The sequence below is a fragment of the Macaca nemestrina genome, chromosome 1 (genome assembly GCF_043159975.1).
Source record: "Macaca nemestrina isolate mMacNem1 chromosome 1, mMacNem.hap1, whole genome shotgun sequence".
NCBI lineage: Eukaryota > Metazoa > Chordata > Mammalia > Primates > Cercopithecidae > Macaca > Macaca nemestrina.
The window spans coordinates 178,983,698-179,002,713 of NC_092125.1; the positions used below are offsets into that span (position 1 = coordinate 178,983,698).

Sequence of the window (19,016 nt, forward strand, 5' to 3'; positions counted from 1 at the left end):
GGTTGAAGCCAAATTCTTCATCAGGGTGACCCAACCCTCCAGGGATCCCCAGTCTCATCTCTCTCCCACTCTGTTTCCCCCCATTTCCCACCTGGTGCTCCAGCCACACTGCTCACACTCCCAAACAGGCTCTTCTCCCTCATGCCTGGGCCCTCTCCCACACACACTCCCTTTGTCTGGAAGGTCTTCCCTAGCCCCCGTCCCTGATGGTTCTCTGAGTCAGCCAAGCCTCTTCTGAAAGCCCCCTGGCCCACCCAGGAGTTTGGGGTTTCTAAACTGTGTTTTCTCCATCCTGCATGTCCCAACCTGGGCCTACTGCCACTTTCCATGTCTGACATCCTTACAGGCTATAAGCCTGCTCTGTGTTTTTGATGTGCACCAACTCTATTAATAAAATAGCTGTTTCACATCTGAAATGCTGGAGCCTCCTGACAGCCCCTGCTTTCTTCTCTCCCACAGTATGCCATGGGAGGGATCTCCAGAGCCTAGCACAGTGCCTGGCACAGAATGTGTGCTCAGTAACTTGTTTAGTGATTTATAACCCAACGAGAAGTATCACAGATAATGGAGGAGTCTTTGCAGCTTGGAGTCGGTTCCAAGGCTGTTCCTCCTGCCAAAAACCAGAGCCAGATGAAGTCTCTTTCCTCCCAGACAGTCTGCAGAGCTCTTCGGAGCCAGGAGAGGTGGCGAAGCTCCGCGCCTAAGAGCTCGGCTCCCCGGCTTCTTTCCCAGGGACGATAAGTGACACACGGCCTGTGGAGTAGGAATGACGGGGCACGGGCATCCCTTTCTGCTGCAAACTGACTCTGGCTCCCTTCTGTGAAAAAGGGGCATAAAAATGTCTTCCTTGGCTGGGTACGGTGGCTCACGCCTATAATCCCAGCACTTTGGGAGGCTGAGGCAGGTGGATCATTTGAGCTCAGGAGTTCGAGACCGGCCTAGCCAACATGGTCAAACCCCGTCTCTACTAAAAATACAAAAGTTAGCTGAGCATGGTGGTGCGTGCCTGTAATCCCAGCTACCTGGAGACTGAGGCAGGAAAATTGCTTGAACCCAGGGGGCAGAGGTCGCAGTGAGCCAAGATTGTGCCACTGCACTCCAGCCTGGCCAACAGAGCGAGACTCTGCCAAAAAAAAAAAAAAAAAACAGGAATGCCTCCCTCATAAGTGTGTCACGAACACTGAATGAGCAGCAGCTCCAAAATGAGGATGGTTTGTGCGGGGGGTGCCCTCATGAACTGTAAAAGCTAAGTTCTTGATTTTTCTTTCAAAAACAGATTTGTCCAGCATTACTGTTAAATATTCTTGCCAAAATAAGTGACTGTCCCATTGTAAATGGGTGTGAATAAGAAGGGACAAGTAGATGGATAAAATCAGGCAGACAGGCCCACAGTCAGCCTGACCTGCATTTGAACTTAACACTGAGGTGACTTGGGACAAGTCTCGACCTCTCCAAGCCTTGATTTCTTTGCCTGCAACATGGGGACATGAGAGTCATTTGGCAGTGTTGTGTGACACGTGGATGAAATTAAAATGTGGGACACTTTGTAGGAAATCACAAATAATATTATTAATAAAAGCAGAAAAAATGCAAGCCAGACTAGGTGAGACTTATCAGTATGGGGCTTGGGGACAACCCTGGAGTCACATTGTATAATTCTGGTGGTTTGGTGTTCCTCTAGACTTTTTTTCTTTTCTTTTCTTTTCTTTTTTTTGAAACAGGGTCTCACTCTGTCGCTTAGGCTGGAGGTCAATGGTGCAATCTCGGCTCATTGCAACCTCCACCTCCCAGGTTCGAGCGATTCTCCTGCATCAGCCTCCCGAGTAGCTGAGATTACAGGCTCGTGCCACTATGCCCAGCTAATTTTTGTATTTTAGTAGAAACAGGGTCTCACTGTATTGGCCAAGCTAGTCTTGAACTCCTGACCTCAAGTGATTCGCCCGCCTCAGCCTCCCAAAGTGCTGGGATTATGGGTTTGAGCCACCCTGCCGGCCTTTTCTTTTTTCTTTTTTTTATGGCCAGCTCTTACACAGAAATTTCCTCTAGACTTTAACTATAGAGTAAAGCATATGTGGTTGTTACTCAAGATGTAGCTTCTGTCATTCTGTTAGCTTTTTGCGGCTGTCATAATATTCCAGTTAACACACCCTTCCATGCCTTATTACAGAAGGGATCTGGGTGAGGCCCAATTACCATGTAGATTCTGGAATCCGGAGTGGGTGGCCTGAGAAGGCAGCCCCCCTAAGAAAGGGGACTCACAAGACATGTTCCTGCTTGTCTACAGCCCCCTTACTGTCTCCTGAGAAGATCCCACAGCACTGACCCTGCTCCATTCCAGCCAGCAGTCCTGACACCCCACCAGGGCCTGGCTCCTGGCAGCTGCTGAGTATGTTGAGTTGATTTGGAGAATGAACCAGAAGCCCAGAGAGACTAGATCTCCCTTTCTCCAGAGGCTCCAAGAACCGAGAATTGAGCTTGGGCTCCAGGGCCAACTCTGCCTCAGGTGGCCCATCACAGCCTCACATTTCCCAATGTACAGTGGTGGGGAGCGGGTCTTCAGTGGGGTCCTGTCCATCTAGCAGCCCACAGCTTGGGTCTCTTTGGATCCCTGTAGGCATACCACACATGACCCAACCAGCCAACAGAAACTGCCTATCCCAAACCTCTCCCTCACTGTCCCCCTTCACCACATCACCTCCCAACCATCATCCCCAGACTCACCACTCACAATGCCCACCGTTCCCCACATCCTGTGGAATAGCACCCCCTGAGCACCAGGTCCTCCTGCTCCCATCCTCACTTTGTCCCAGGGCCTCTCCCTCCCGTACCTTCATCCTCTCTGGTCTTTCCTGGCCCCTCTAAACAGGCTCTGCTCTGACCTCTGCCCTCCCCACTGATCCAGGGAAACGGTCCTGGCCAGCATCAGGGGCCTTGCTGTCCTTATTGGGCTCCATTTCCCGGCCTGGCTAACCACTCCTTTCTTCTTGACCTTTCCATTGACACCCCCCACCGTCCTCTGCTGTCCGCTCTCCTCTACTGATGCCTCTTCCTCCACCTGTCCTCCTGTCGGTGGTCCCCAGAAGTCAGCCTCCGTCCCTTTCTCTCTTTGCTTTGGCCAGAAAATGATGCTCATGCCCTTGTCTTTGGCCCTGATCTCAGTCCTGAGCCCACAGCCTCTATATCCAGTTCTCTCCTTGGGGAGGCTGAGGCAGGAAAATCGACTCAGGAATGATCCACGACAAGCCCCATGACCAAAATCCCTCCCGCCCTGCCCTCCACCCTCAGTCCCTGACGTCTGGCCACCTGGACATCACTCTAGACACCCTTTCACACACACAATCAAAGCCACCAAGTGCCCTGCTCTGCCTCGGGTGGCCTATCACAGCCTCACAGTCTGGATCTCTCCGTGAGCCCCAGCATGTAGACGCTGAAGTCTCCGTACAGGTTACAGGTGATTCTTGGACTCATTTAAATTCTGGGGTCCTCAGAATAGGGGCAGCCTCTAACTCACTTCCCATACCAGGGCCCCCAGAACTCCCTCTACCTGCATGAAGTGGTGACTCAGTCCCTTCCCCGTGGACTCGCTGCCCCAGAACCGGCCTGCGGTAACCCATGCCAGCATGCCAGGACTACCAATTTATATCCCAGGTAGATAATCTATTAGCCATAATCTCAGATGAAAGGAAGATTTTGCCCCTTATGCAGATCTAATCTGTCTTTGTCACCACCCTTGCCTGATAATACAGGATTCCCTGAGGGCAGGGCAGAAAGCCTGGAGTTAGAAAGGGAAGAACAGAATGTTCGAGATCACCCAGTCTAGTGTCTCCTTTTACACAGAAGGAAATGAGGCCCAGAGAGGGGCAGACACTTGCTCCAGGACTCCAGAAAAGCAACAGGGGCTGGGATTGGTCTCCTGATTCCCAGGCAGGGGCAGACAGCCAGGGGTCGGGGCTTGGTTCAGCATTCTCTGCTGCCTCTTACTGTGCTCAAAGGTCATTTTAGGGATGGCAGACTTTCTGGTTAGCCTGTTAAGATCCTGGGAGGGTGTGGGAAAGAGGAGTGGGGTGGGGAGGGAGGAGGGGCTTCAGGGGTTATCTCCAGTCAGAGATATTACAGGGCTGCAGAGTGGACCAGACCTGGTGGAGAATTAGGTGCTGCTGGGAGCTCCTGCCTTCCACAGCATCCCAACTGCAGGGAGCCTCAGGGACTCTGGGCCGTGCAGAGTTGGGGGCATTCCCCAGACAGCATCGCCATGGCCTGGAGGGAGCAGTTATCAAAGAATCAGGTCAATTGGGTGTTTGCTGGCATTACCTGTGTGTCTGTGGTGGTCATTGCCACGACAGTCCTTGCCATCACCCTGCGGCGGCCAGGTAGGTGCCTCCCCCCATCCCATCCTAAGTGGCTTCCCGCATCGCTCGCTCCTTATCCCCACTTCTGACTTACAGCTCTGACCAGCTTTCCATTTTTTTTTTTGGTTTTGTTTTTGTTTTTGAGACGGAGTTTCACTCTTGTTGCCCCAGGCTGGAGTGCAATGGCGCGATTCTCGGCTCATTCCAACCTCCACCTCCCGGGTTCAAGCGATTCTCCTGCCTCAGCCTCCCAAGTAGCTGGGATTACAGGCACGCCCAGCTAATTTTTTGTATTTTTAGTGGAGATGGGGTTTCACCATGTTGGCCAGGCTGGTCGTGAACTCCTAACCTCAGGTGATCCACCCACCTCAGCCTCTCAAAGTGCTGAGATTACAGGTGTGAGCCATCACGCCAGGCCAACCAGCTCTTCTTGAGCCCTCGTCCCTACCAAGCCTCATTCCCCACCCACAGTTTTTTCTCTCTTCCATCCCCCAACCCTACGTGACTTCATCCCCAGCAGAAAGTCCCGTTGACTTCATCCCCAGCAGAAAGTCCCGTTAACTTTTTTTTTTTTTTTTTTTTGAGACGGAGTTTTCACTCTTGTCCCCCAGGCTGGAGTGCAATGGTGCAATCTCAACTCACTGCAACCTCCGCCTCCCGGATCCAAGCGATTCTCCTGCCTCAGCACTGCAAGTAGCTGGGATCACAGGCGTGTGCAAACATACGGCTAATTTTTTGTGGGGTTTTTTTCGTTTGTTTTGTTTTTGAAATGGAGTCTCACTCTGTCGCCAGGCTGGAGTGCAGTGTGAGATCTCGGCTCACTGCAACCTCCACCTCCCGGGTTCAAGCGATTCTCCTGCTTCAGCCTCTCAAGTAGCTGGGATGACAGGCGTGCTCTGCCACACTCAGCTAATTTTTGTATTTTTAGTAGAGACGGGGTTTCACCATGTTGGCCAGGTTGGTCTTGATCTCTTGACCTCCTGATCTGCCCATCTTGGCCTCCCAAAGTTCTGGGATTACAGGCATGAGCCACCATACCCGGTCCTTTTTTTCTTCTTTTTTTTTGAGACAGAGTCTCACTCTGTCACCCAAGCTAGAGTGCAGTGGCATGATATCGGCTCACCGCAACCTCCACCTCCTGGGTTCAAGCGATTCTCCCGCCTCAGCCTCCCAAGTAGCTGGGATTACAGGTGGGCACCACCATACCAGACTAATTTTTTTTTATTTTCACTAGAGACAGGGTTTCGCCATGTTGGCCAAGCTGCTCAAACTGCTGACCTCAGGTGATCCGCCTGCCTCAGCCTCCCAAAGTGCTGGGACTGTAGGCGTGAGCCACTGGGCTGGGCCAATTTTTTTTTTGGTATTTTTAGTAGAAACAGGATTTTACCATGTTGGCCAGGTTGGTCTCAAACTCCTGACCTCAGGTGATCTGCCTTCTTGGCCTCCCAAAGTGCTGGGATTACAGGCATGAGCCACTGTGCCTGGCCCCCTCTAACTTTTTTTTCTTCAGTTGCCTGAAGACCATCAGATCTTGGCTTTCAGCCCAGACCTTCCTCCTGTGCCCTTCTTAGGAGTCACACAAGCAACCTCAAACTCAGCAGGCTGGGCTGAGCTCATCTCTAAGCCCCAACAGATGCTCACCCCTGCAGCCTCTCAGTGAAGGGCTCCTCCGTTCACACAGGTACCTGGAGTAGCCACCATGCCCCCACCTCATGCCTGTGCTCCTCAGTCCTGAGCCTCGAGGGCTCTGCCTTTCCACCCTCTGTCCTCCATCCCTCCGGCCCTGCCCTCTGAGAAGCTTCAAAGTCTCCTCCTGGACCCCTCTTACAAGGTCCCTCTGCCTGCTTTTGTCAGCTCATATTAGCTCTGCAACCCAGATCTTTCCAAGCAACCCTCGCTCGCTGCCCTCAGCACACACCAACTCCTTTGCTAAAGTTCAAGGCCATTCACAACCTGATCCCAACCTTCTTCCAATATAATTTTTTTATAATTTTTTTTTAATTTTTTTTAATTTTTTTATAATTTTTTTTTTTTTTTGGGACAGAGTCTTGCTCTGTCGCCCAGACTGGAGTGCAGTGGCATGATCTGGGCTCAATGCACCCTCCGCCTCCCAGGTTCAAGCAATTCTTTTGCCTCAGTCTCCCCAGTAGCTGGGATTACAGGCATGGACCACCATGCCCAGCTAATTTTTGTATTTTTAGTAGAGACGGGGTTTCACGATGTTGGCCAGGCTGATCGTGAACTCCTGAACTCAGGTGATCTGCCTGCCTCCGTCTCCCAAAGTGCTGGGATTACAGGCCTCAGCCACTGAGAAGAGTTGTTTGTTTGTTTGTTTGTTTGTTTGTTTGTTTGTTTTTGAGACAGTGCCTCACTCTGTCACCCAGGCTGGAGTGCAAGCAGGCAGTGGCATGATCTCCGGCTCACTGCAACCTCTGTCTCCTAGGTTCAAGTGATTCTCTGCCTTGGCCTCCCCAGTAGTTGGGATTACAGGCACATGCCACCAAGCCCATCTAATTTTTGTATTTTTAGTAGAGATGGGGTTTCACCATTTTGCCCAGGCTAGTCTTGAACTCGGCCTCCCAAAGTGCTAGGATTACAGGTGTGAGCCACCAAACTCAGCCTTTTTTTTTTTTTTTTTTTTTTTTTTTTTAATTTGACAGTCTCTGTCATCCAGGCTGGAGTACAGTGGTGCGATTTTGGCTCACTGCAACCTCCACCTCCTGGGTTCAAGTGATTCTCCTGCCTCAGCCTCTCGAGTAGCTGGGATTACAGGCTCCTGCCACCACAGCCATCCAGCTAATTTTTGTATGTGGTTACACCACATACAAAATGGTTTCACCGTGTTGGCCAGGCTGGTCTCCAACTCCTGACCTCAGGTGATCCACCTGCCTCAGCCTCCCAAAGTGCTGGGATTACAGGCTTGAGCCACCACCACGCCCGGCCCCCTCTTCCAATCTTTCCACATTCCACTTTTATGTTCCATCTCTACCAGGTCAATGGCTCTTCCTTCAGGCAACGGCACTCTCCTGAAGCTAAGCCTTTGCTTTCTCTCTGTCTGGAATAACCTATTCTTCCTTTTTTTTCTGTGAAATTTACACCCATCCTTCAAGTCTTCCTCAAGTGTTCCCTCCTCTGTGAACCTACCCCCCTTTCCTGACTGCCAGCCTGGTACTGAGGCCTCCATGGGCCCCAGGAGCCCGTTCATTTCCCTCTATTGCAGTACCAGTGAGTCTGAGCCTCACCGTCCCTCTGCCAGATGGGGTATTGGACACAGTGGGAGCCCAGGGAGGGTCATGGGATGAACAACATGAGTCTTGGGCTGGCGTGAGGACAGACGCTAACAGCCCCTTGGGATTCCTTCCAGGCTGTGAGCTGGAGGCCTGCAGCCCCGATGCCAACATGCTGGACTACCTGCTGAGCCTGGGCCAGATCAGCCGCCGAGATGCCCTGGAGGTCACCTGGTACCACGCAGCCAACAGCAAGGAAGCCATGACAGCTGCCCTGAACAGTAAGTCCAGCTGCCAAGACTGAGGCAGGCCAGGGCAGGGGATGGAGAAGACAGAGGGAGAGAAGCGAGGATCAGCCACTGGTCACTGTGGTGGCATGATGGCTGTTTACATGTCTCTCCACACAAGGAAATAGGGGCTCAGAGGGGTTAAGTGGCCGGCTCAAGGTTGTGCAGCTGACAAACTCTGAGTTTAGATTTAAACCACATGTCTGACTCCGAAGTCATGACTATACTGCCCTCTCTCCCAGCTACCCTTTCCTCGACCTGTCAGGGACCGACCTGTAAGGAAGCCTTTGCCTTCAAAGCCTCAAGAAGCCAGAAATCTGCACTTCAAAAATGGTTATAGTAACCAGTTGGCCAAGGCTCACGGTATGCACATTTCACACAGGTTCTCCTGGAACTACCATGCAACCTGTTTCATGGGTACCATTTCACAGGAGAAAAATAGAGTCTCAGAAAAGTTAGGTGAAGGCCGGGCGCGGTGGCTCAAGCCTGTAATCCCAGCACTTTGGGAGGCCGAGACGGGTGGATCATGAGGTCAGGAGATCGAGACCATCCTGGCTAACCCGGTGAAACCCCGTCTCTAGTAAAAAAATACAAAAAAAAAAATAGCTGGGCGAGGGGCGAGTGTCTGTAGTCCCAGCTACTCGGGAGGCTGAGGCAGGAGAATGGCGTAAACCCGGGAGGCGGAGCTTGCAGTGAGCCGAGATCCGGCCACTGCACTCCAGGCTGGGCGACAGAGCGAGACTCCGTCTCAAAAAAAAAAAAAAAAAAAAAAGTTAGGTGACTTAGCCAAGGTTACACTCTCTGAAAGCAGTTAAGCGAACATTGGAGCACAGAGTGGTCAGCCCCAGAGTGCACACTCCAAGCCACTGACCCCCACCCCCTCCTTCAGGGTTGTTGGGAAGCTCAGTAGATAACGTTCATGAACGTGCTAGTGAACTTTAAAGCAGTAGCTATAAAAGATGAAGGGAACAGTCCTCAAACCAGGACACGTTTCAGAAGACACAGGCTGCTGGCCCCACCCCCAAGTGATGCTGAGGCTGCTGGTCCCAAGATCACACTTTGAGAATCACTGCTCAAGCAAACTCCTTCCATTTCAGACAAGGAAACTGGGGTCTGAGGGCTGGTAGAATGACCAAATCAACCAAAGCAGGGATCTTTTGAGGTCATTATTAATAATTATGCTGAAGCAACAGAAATACACCAGACGGCCCCTTATACTAGTTAAGCAAGCAACTCCATATAAATAATTAACACTTAGTGAATGCCTAACCAGGGATATTTTATTGTTTAATTCTTGTAGATGAGGAAACAGGCACAAAAAGGTCAAACAACCTTCCCAAGATCACACTGCTGGAAAGCTTTAGGGTGGGGACTGGAAGCCAGCAGTGTCAATTCACAGTCCGCACACAGCCACCATGCTCTCCTGCAGATGGGTAAAGCTGGCACGAGGAAGGCTAGTGACTGCATATCCCCTTCCCTCCTGACTATGTGGCTCCCTGAGGACCAGGGCTGCTGCTATGGCCATAGGAAACCAATCCTTTCCTCTCATCTCTTGCTCCTTCTTCACTTCCCAGCCTCAAGCAAGTCAGCCCCCAGGTTCAGCCTCTGGAAGGCAAGTCACAACGTTTAAGGTGAAGAGAGTGTTTGTTTGTTTGTTTGTTTGTTTGTTTTGAGACAGGATCTCTCTCTGTCATCCAGGCTGGAGTGCAGTGGCATGATATTCACTCACTGCAACCTCCGCCTCCCAGGTTCAAGTGATTCTTCCTGCCTCAGCCTCCCAAGTAGATGGGATTACAGGAGCACACCATCACGACTGGCTAATCTTTGTATTTTTAGTAGAGACAGGGTTTCACCATGTTGACCAGGATAGTCTTGAACTCCTAACCTCAAGTGATCTGTCCACCTCAGACTCCCAAAGTGCTGGGATTACAGGGGTGAGCCATCACGCCCGGCTGAGGAAGTTTTTTTTTGAAGCCAACACTAAAGGATGAGCAGGAGGTGCCGCAGTAAAGTTGAGAGAAGAGTGTTGCCAGGCAACAGCCCAGAGATGGGGAGGACAAAACAAATTAAAGCCTTGCTACCCAACATGTGGTCCGTGGACCAGCAGCACGCGCACCCCTGGGGAGTATGTTAAAAAGGCAGAATCTCGGGCTCATGCCTGTAATTCCAGCACTTTGGGAGGCTGAGGCGGGTGGATCACATGAGGTCAGGAGTTCGAGAACAGCCTGACTGATATGGCAAAACCGCATCTCCGCTAAAAGTACAAAAATTAGCCGTGCATGATGGTGGTGCATACCTGTAGTCCCAGCTACTCAGGAGGCTGAGATAGGAGAATCGCTTGAACCCAGCAGGCAGAGGTTGCAGTGAGCTGTGATCGTGCCACTGCACTCCAGCCTGGGCAACAGAGTGAGACTTCATCTAAAAAAAAAAAAAAAAGAAGGCCAGGCACAGTGGCTCACGCCTGTAATCCCAGCACTTTGGGAGGCCAAGGCCGGCAGATCACGATGTCAGGAGATTGAAACCATCCTGGCCAACATGGTGAAACCCTGTCTCTACTAAAACACAAAAAATTAGCCAGGCGTGGTGGTGGGCGCCTGTAGTCCCGGCTACTTGGGAGGCTGAGGCAGGAGAACGGCGTGAACCCGGAAGGCAGAGGTTGCAGTGAACCCAGATCGTGCCACTGCACTCCAGCCTGGGCGACAGAGCAAGACTCCATCTCAAAAAAAAGAAAGCCGGGCACAGTGGCTCATGCCTGTAATCCCAGCACTTTGGGAGGCCAAGGCGGGTGGATCACGAGGTCAGGAAATCAAGACTATCCTGGCTAACATGGTGAAATCTCGTCTCTACTAAAAATACAAAAAAATTAGCCGGGCGTGGTGGCGGGTGCCTGTAGTCCCAGCTACTCGGGAGGCTGAGGTAGGAGAATGGCGTGAACCCGGTAGGCAGAGCTTGCAGTGAGCCGAGATTGCACCACTGCACTCCAGCCTGGGCGACAGAGCGAGACTCCGTCTCAAAAAAAAAAAGACAAAGCAGAATCTCAGGCCGTGCCGCAGACCTAGTGATCAGAACATGCATTTTTACAGTCGCTGGGGGATGTATGTGCACATTAAAGTTGGAGAAGCTGGGTGCCTGGAACTCAGAGAATGAAGGAGAGTGGAACATGAGATGAAATTGGAAAATCTGGCAGGCCCTGATTGTACAGACCTCAGACTATAGTAAAGAGTTTGGGCTTCATGTTCAGAGCAATGGGGAGGTTTTCTGGCCTTTTGTAACAGGAAGTGACATGATCAGGTACATGTTTAGGACACTCACTCTGGTGGCTCTATAGAGAATAGACTTGCAGGGAAGCAGTGCTAGAGGTGAGAAGAATGGTCAGGAGTCGGGGAGAAAGCAGGAGAAAAGGCCCCTTCTGGCATCAGTTGTCTGTAATGCCGCAAGGGCCAAAAGCGACCCCTCTCCCCTCCACTACACTCTTCAAGTGTGAGTGCCCCTTGCATGGTTTTCTAGAGACTGCTTCCCATTAGAAAGGTCTGCGCTCCCTACAAGACTGAATTCTCGAAGGCAGGAGTCAGATGTCCGCCCGATTGAGTTAACTGTGTGAAGCTAAAAGATAATTCTGTGTTGGTGATGATGTGCTGAGATGGGCAGCCTTGTGTACTACAGGCGAGGACAGGAATCAGAACAACTTTTCTGGAAAATAGTTTGATAACATGAGCTTTAAAAATGACCCCGTGGGCTGGGCACTGAGGCTCACACCTGTAATCTCAACACTTTGGGAGGCCAAAGTGGGAGGATTGCTTGAGCCCAGGAGTTCAAGACCAGACAGGGCAACACAGCAAGACTAATAGCAAAAATCAGAAACTACCAAAGCATCTCAGGAATGGGGGATGATCAGCTACATGGTAGTGAACACCATCAACCAGGGCTTTTGAAGCTTTTTGTTTCTTTGCCTTGTTTGCTCCAATGAGATGTATAAAAAAAGATCTGGAAATGTGTGATAATGTTGGAAAAAAACATAAAAAAATTATAAATGCAGTGGAATCTCAACTGTGTAAAAACTATGCATCGGGCCGGGAGCAGTGGCTCACACCTGTAATCCCAGCACTTTGGGAGGCGGAGGTGGGCGGATCATTTGAGGTCAGGAGTTCTGAGAGCAGCCTGGCCAATACGGTAAAACCCCGTCTCCACTAAAAATACAAAAATTAGCCAGGCGTGGTGGCACACCCCTATTGGGAGGCTGAGGCAGAAGAATTTCAAGAACTATTTGAAACTGGGAGGTGGAGGTTGTAGTGAGCCAAGATCGCACCACTGCACTCCAGCCTGGGCGATAGAGCAAGACTCTGTATCCAAAAAAACCTATGCATAGAAAAAAATGGAAGGAAAATCCATCAGAATGTGAAACTATGATGGAAGTGTGGGTGAATATTTTTCTCTTCTTCTGCTTTTCTGTATTTCTCAAATGTTCTGTAATTTGTAATGCTTTCATGATGAGAAAAAAAGTTTTCTTTTTTTAAAAAAAGGAACTGAGTTTTTGCCTCTTCCACAGGCAACATCACGGTCCTGGAGGCTGACGTCAATGTAGAAGGGCTCGGCACAGCCAATGAGACAGGAGTTCCCATCATGGCACACCCCCCGGCTATCTACAGCGACAATACACTGGAGCAGTGGCTGGATGCTGTGCTGGGCTCTTCCCAAAAGGGTAAGGGTCTCTCTGGAAACCCTCCCCGGCCCCCAGCCCTCTGGCCCTGGGGCAGCATGTGCAGAGATCCCTCCCTGGGAAGCAAGTCCAGCCCTGACACGAGGTGCTCACTGCCTTGGCTTTCTCATCACAATGTTACAGATGCCCAGGCTCAGTGAGGACTAGGCGAGATGGGGAGCGTGTCAGTGCAGGTCCTGGTGTTCTCTCCTGGACACACAGGGGAGACAGCGGGCAGTACAGTGTGAACTGCAAAGTGTCACGCATGCTCAGAGTGCTTCCCCCTGTATCCACAGAACTGGACATAACATGTTCAAAGCCCAGCCCCACCCTTCCCCTCTGCGCCCCTTCACCAGTCACAGTCAGAATCCAGGCGTCACCATAATGCCTCCCTCTCCCTCATCCTCACGGCCACTCAATTGCTGCATCCACCAATCCTAACCCCTAACCCTGCCCCCATCTAGTCACAGCCACATTGTATCTCTCCAGGACCTCCCTCCTCATCGGCTTCCTGCCCCAAATTCAGCCCCTCCAGGCTTCCCTTGACTACCATGACCACACACACACACCTGAGGGATCTTTTCAAAACACCACTTTTGTCATGCCACACCTCTGTTTTAACCCTCCATGGCTCCCCATTGTCCTCAGGAAAAAGTATGATCTTGGCCTAGCTTTCAACATCCCTCTCTATCTTCCCAGCCTCATCTCCTCACCACCCTGAAAAGTACCGGGTCCTTCCTCTGCAGAGATTTCCTCCTCTACTCAAATGCACCTTCCCGGACGCTGCGTGACCTCCCTACAGGCTCTGGTGGTTTAGGACCCTCTGAGTCTACCCTGCTCAGGAACCACAGCCCCTTTTCAGCAGCTGCAGCAGCCACAAGCCCAGGTCCCTACCCGGCCTCTGTTTCCTCCCTGCAGGAGATGGGAATTCCTCTAGAGGCAGGCCCTTCTTCTCTGAGTTAGCTCTGTCTCTTCGAAAGGCCTTCCCCACACCCTGCAGGGATGTGGTGCTTGTCCTTCCACCCTCCCCTGACTCCACAGCGCGCGCGCGCACACACACACACACACACACACACACACACACACACACACACACACCCTCTCTGCTCTCTGCCCAGGGAGTCACATCTTCCTGGTTCCTTCGCCAGTTCCCCAAGCCCTTGTCCCTTTCATCACAGGCATCAAACTGGACTTCAAGAACATCAAGGCCGTGGGCCCCTCCCTGGACCTCCTGCGGCGGCTGACAGAGGAAGGCAAAGTCCGGCGGCCCGTGTGGATCAACGCTGACATCTTAAAGGGCCCCAACATGCTCATCTCAACTGAGGTCAATGCCACACAGTGAGTGTTTGCTTCTCTGTCCCAGCTGTGTCCAGCCCTCTTCTGTCAACACCTACCACGGATGGGGATCTTAGCGGACCTCTGAGTTTGTCTCCAGTCATACTATATATAGCTTGACTCCTTCCCCAGGCCTCATGAATTCCAGCACCGCTGCTCACAGCACTCACATACAGTAGTTGCACAGTGCTCTACAGTTTACAAAGAGACCACATAAAAGAAGAGAATGTCTTTGATCTGATTCTTACATAGCACTGCCAGGTTAAGGCTTTCTCCCCATTTTGCAGATAATAAAGCTAACAATAGTGGAAGCTCAATTCGTTCAATGTATATTATGTGTCCCAGAAGCGTTTTAAGCACTTGACTCGCAGAACACCATTTAACTCTTACGAGAATGAGGTAGGTACTATTATTTCCATTTTATTAATGCAAGAACTATATATAGAAGTTAAAAGACCTGCCTAAGTCTAGGAAGTGGCAGAGCAAAGATTCAAACCCAGGCCTTTCTGATTCTAAGCTCCAGGCTCTTTCCCATCCATCTCTTCTTCCATCCATCCAACCAGCCAGCAATCCATCCATCTAGTATTTATTATTGCGCTTCTCAAGCTGAAGTGCCTTCCCAAAGTAGCAGTTTGGAAAATGTAATCAATGACCCAAGATAAATATGACCTGTCTTCTTGGAGTGCTAATTTTACTCAGTAGGTTTTTTTTGGTGGGCAGTGGGTGGCAACATAATTTGCCTATTAAAATTTGCATCTTTTGAAGAAGAAAAGTACAAAGAAAAAATTAAAATATTTTCATCAAGGCAAAGTTCAAATACAATTTTAGGCTGGGCACAGTGGCTCACACCTATAATCTTAGTACTCTGGGAGGCCAAAGTGAGCGGATCCCTTGAGCTCAGGAGTTTGAGACCAGCCTGGGCAACACAGTGAGACCCCATATAGAAAGCAAAGAGAGAAATATATGAAGGGAAGAAAAGAAGGAAGGGAGGAAGGAAAGCAGGAAGGCAGGAACTTTTTTTTTTTTTTGAGACGGAGTCTCACTCTGTTGCCCAGGTTGGAAAGCAATGGTGCGCTCTCAGCTCACCACAACCTCCGCTTCCTGGGTTCAAGCGATTTTCCTGCCTCAGCCTCCCGAGTAGCTGGGATTATAGCCATGCACCACCACGTCCAGCAAATTTTGTACTTTTAGCAGAGATGGGATTTCTCCATGTTGGTCAGGCTGCTCTCGAACTCCCTACCTCAGATGATCCACCCGCCTCAGCCTCCCAAAGTGCTGGGATTACAGGCGTGAGCCACCGCGCCCAGCAGGAGGGAAATTTTTAAAGAAAACCTGAGAAACTTCAGAGACTCCCAGCTGGCAGAGCTCAGATTCCCACAGGCTGGGGCTCTGAGTCAGTTTCCTGTCTATATGTGGATGTTTAAGAAGCTGGCCCTGCTAGAAGGGATGCTGTCTATGAGGTTGAGTTACCTGCCCAAGATCAGAATCAGGATCTGAACCCAGACTTCCCTGACTCCAAAGTCCACGCCCAATTTATGGGACCTGAAACAAGCCATTCTGTTCTTTGGGACTCTGCTTCTGACCTTATCATAGATCCAATAGGCCCTGCCACTCCCTAACACTGTGATGAGAACCCAGAGGAAAGTAAGGGGCCGCCGCAGCTCCGTGATACCAACATCTCTGATTTTTTTTTGCAGGTTCCTGGCCCTGGTCCAGGAGAAGTATCCCAAGGCTACCCTGTCTCCAGGCTGGACCACCTTCTACATGTCCACATTCCCAAACAGGACCTACACCCGAGCCATGGTGGAGAAGATGCACGAGCTGGTGGGAGTGGTACCCCAGAGGGTCACCTTCCCTGTGCGGTCTTCCATGGTGCGGGCCGCCTGGCCCCACTTCAGCTGGCTGCTGAGCCAATCTGAAAGGTGAAAACCACCAACCCACCCCCACCCTCCTGGAGGCACTGATACCCCCAGCAAGATCCCAGAAGCTCAGCTCATAGCTGGAAGGGTCTTAACGGTCATTTCGTCCAACCCCTGCTGGTGCTCATACCGTCTACAGAGTCCCTGCTTTCTGCCTGCATACCTCTGGTGACGGGCTACTCACTACCTCCTGCCCGAGGCTTTTCATTGGTGGGTAATTCTCTGCCCTCTGGAAAATATTTATACCAAGACACAATTTGTCTCCCCACAGCTTCCTCCAATAGGAGCCAGCTGTACCCCTGGGGCTACACAGATTGTGCCTTCAACCCCTGCCCTAGGATAGCCCTACAGGAATTTAGAGACTTCTCTGCCCCCACTATTCCCCCCTACCTTCCACAGTACTCCCAAATCTGCCCCCTCCCCCTCTTGATGCCTGATCTACCCTTCCACACCCTGCCCCATCTGTCCTGCCCCTTTCCTAAGACAGGACTCAGAAATAGACACTGCAAATGAGGAGGCAGGACAGGCTCCCCCTCCCTCCTGGGCCTCTGCTTTCTGTCATCTTTCCTGAATTCCTTCTGGCTCCTGCCCTTGGGAAGGGGTAGGACTCAGGGAGAAGTGGCGGGTGGGCGACTGGAGGACAGATGCTCTACCCTGGGCCCAGCTGACATCCAGTTCTGAGCACAGGAGTGGGGCTGAGGGTCTGCTGGGCTCAGACAGGCACTGAGTCAGCTCTCGTGGCCCCAGGTACAGCCTGACACTGTGGCAGGCTGCCTCGGACCCCATGTCGGTGGAGGATCTGCTCTACGTCCGGGATAACACTGCTGTCCACCAAGTCTACTATGATATCTTTGAGCCTCTCCTGTCACAGTTCAAGCAGCTGGCCTGTAAGGAGAGAAACTGGGAAGGGCGGTGTGGGCTGGATTCTGCATGGGGCAGCACTTGGTGGGCACTAGAACAGAGCTGGGCAGAAGGGATATCAGAAGGGGGAAGGCCAGGATGGGACAGGAGGCAGCTGCATTTTGTGTGCCAGGCCCTGGGATGGTATGCTAAGCTTCAAACATACATTTTATTTTTATTTATATATTTTTTCGAGACATAGTCTGGCTCTGTCACCCAGGCTGGAGTGCAGCGGTTCAAACTCAGCTCCCTGCAACCTCCGCCTCCCGGGTTCAAGTGATTCTCCTGCACCACCACACCCGGCTAAATTTGTATTTTTAATAGAGACAGGGTTTCACCATGTTGGGCCAGGATGGTCTTGAACTTCTGCCCTCAGGTGATCCACCTGCCTTGGCCTCCCAAAGTGCTGGGATTACAGGCGTGAGCCACCTGCCTGACCCACACATTCATTTTATAGAGAAACTGAGGGATTCCATTTTATAGAGAAACAGCGGCTCAATACAGTCACTCAGCTTGTATGTGGCCCAGCAGACAGGAAACCAGCAAATTCCAAACCCCCCATTATTTCCCTTGGTGCACAGCTCCACTGTGGGTTACTCTAATGCTTCAGAGGCCTCCACTGTATTTGCTAAACAGTGATCAGATGCCACCGTCCAAACCCCTCATTCCCTTGTCCCCGAACCCAGAAGAGCCGCAGTTAAGCCATCTCAAAGGGGCCCCACAAGACTCTGCATTCCTGCCATGGAAGCCACCTAAGCGAGGGGGAAGGATACCAGCTCTGGGGCCAGGCAGACCTGGCCCCATCAGGTTCCACTCCCAGCAACTTTGCTTACTGCTTATAAGACCTTGGGCAAGTCACTTCTTCTAGTCTACAAAACAAGGAAAGGATAGCTACTTGGCAGGGTGCCATGAGGTTTAGAGAGGATGCCTGTAGAGCTGTGGCCTATAGAAGGTGTTCCATGAATGGCAGCCACTTCACTTTGGCAATTTGGGGCCCCACAGTGAATGCCACACGGAAACCAATGTACTACACGGGAGGCAGCCTGATCCCTCTTCTCCAGCTGCCTGGGGATGATGGTCTGAATGTGGAGTGGCTGGTTCCTGACGTCCAGGGCAGTGGTCAAACAGCAACAATGACCCTCCCAGGTAAGGTCTACCCTTCAACCCTGGTGCTCCTAGCTCATCTGCAGGGGTGTCCTTTGCTTGGGGCAGGTAACGCCAGTCTCTGTTGCCATGACAACACGGGTTTATTTACACCATACCCTGGATGCAAGGTGGGGCAGGGTTGCGGGAGAGGGAGAGGGAGTAGAGTGATGTCAAGAGCACAGGGCTCCTGGCCTTCAGACCAGTCCTCAGCCACAGTGCTACGGGCAAGGCCGGCACCAGCCCCCAGACTGAGTCATGGGTAAAGGCCAAGAGCTGAAGCAAGAGTTTCTCAGGCACATTTATAAAGCACCAGGCACATTTATAAAGCAACCCATCCACCTGGAGCCCAAAAATGGGTTGACAGATTCCAGAAAGGCAAGATCCTTGATGACTCCATAACTCCCACTGCCCCTTTAACAAGGGACTCTAAAACCTATGATAACCCAAATCCTAAACCCTGTTGCCCCTGCCGCCTCTTCCAGACACAGAAGGCATGATCCTGCTGAACACTGGCCTCGAGGGAACTGTGGCTGAAAACCCCGTGCCCATTGTTCATGCTCCAAGTGGCAGCATCCTGACGCTGGAGTCCTGCCTGCAACAGCTGGCCACACGTCCCGGACACTGGGGCATCCATTTGCAAATAGCAGAGCCCGCAGCCCTCCGGCCGTCCCTGGCCTTGCTGGCACACCTCTCCAGCCTTGGCCTCTTGCATTGGCCTGTGTGGGTTGGGGCCAAAATCTCCCACGGGAGTTTTTCGGTCCCTGGCCATGTGGCTGGCAGAGAGCTGCTTACGGCTGTGGCTGAGGTCTTCCCCCATGTGACTGTGGCACCAGGCTGGCCTGAGGAGGTGCTGGGCAGTGGCTACAGAGAACATCTGCTCACAGATATGCTAGAGCTGTGCCAGGGGCTTTGGCAACCTGTGTCCTTCCAGATGCAGGCCATACTGCTGGGCCATAGCACAGCTGGAGCCATAGCCAGGCTGCTGGCATCCTCCCCCCGGGCCACCGTCACAGTGGAGCACAGCCCAGCGGGGGGCGACTATGCCTCTGTGAGGACAGCGCTGCTGGCAGCCAGGGCTGTGGATAGGACCCGAGTCTACTACAGGCTGCCCCAGGGGCACCGCAAGGACTTGCTGGCCGATGTTGGCAGAAACTGAG

General features: G+C 51.8%; 1 protein-coding gene across 2 annotated transcripts; it reads left to right on the plus strand.

Moving 5' to 3' along the window:
- The first annotated feature begins 4,115 nt into the window (after positions 1-4,115).
- Positions 4,116-19,015, plus strand: LOC105495105 (family with sequence similarity 151 member A). 2 transcript variants are annotated; one of them, XM_071092655.1, is made up of 9 exons: positions 4,283-4,370; positions 5,921-6,030; positions 7,714-7,857; positions 12,410-12,562; positions 13,738-13,897; positions 15,592-15,816; positions 16,561-16,700; positions 17,716-17,859; positions 18,342-19,015. In XM_071092655.1, the coding sequence occupies exons 3-9, from the start codon at positions 7,749-7,751 to the stop codon at positions 19,013-19,015; spliced, it is 1,605 nt and encodes a 534-aa protein (XP_070948756.1). In that variant the 5' UTR covers positions 4,283-4,370; positions 5,921-6,030; positions 7,714-7,748. The 2 variants fall into 2 exon arrangements, with proteins under 2 accessions (XP_070948753.1, XP_070948756.1); XM_071092652.1 differs by lacking the exon at positions 5,921-6,030 and having other exon boundaries at positions 4,116-4,370.
- The last annotated feature ends 1 nt before the right edge of the window (position 19,016 follows it).

Coding starts and splice junctions, on each gene's coding strand:
- LOC105495105 (XM_071092652.1), top strand. CDS start 4,253: ATGGCCTGGAGGGAGCAGTTATCAAAGAATCAGGTCAATTGGGTGTTT. Junction 12,563..13,737: donor GCTGGGCTCTTCCCAAAAGG/GTAAGGGTCTCT, acceptor CTTTCATCACAG/GCATCAAACTGGACTTCAAG. Junction 17,860..18,341: donor AGCAACAATGACCCTCCCAG/GTAAGGTCTACC, acceptor CGCCTCTTCCAG/ACACAGAAGGCATGATCCTG.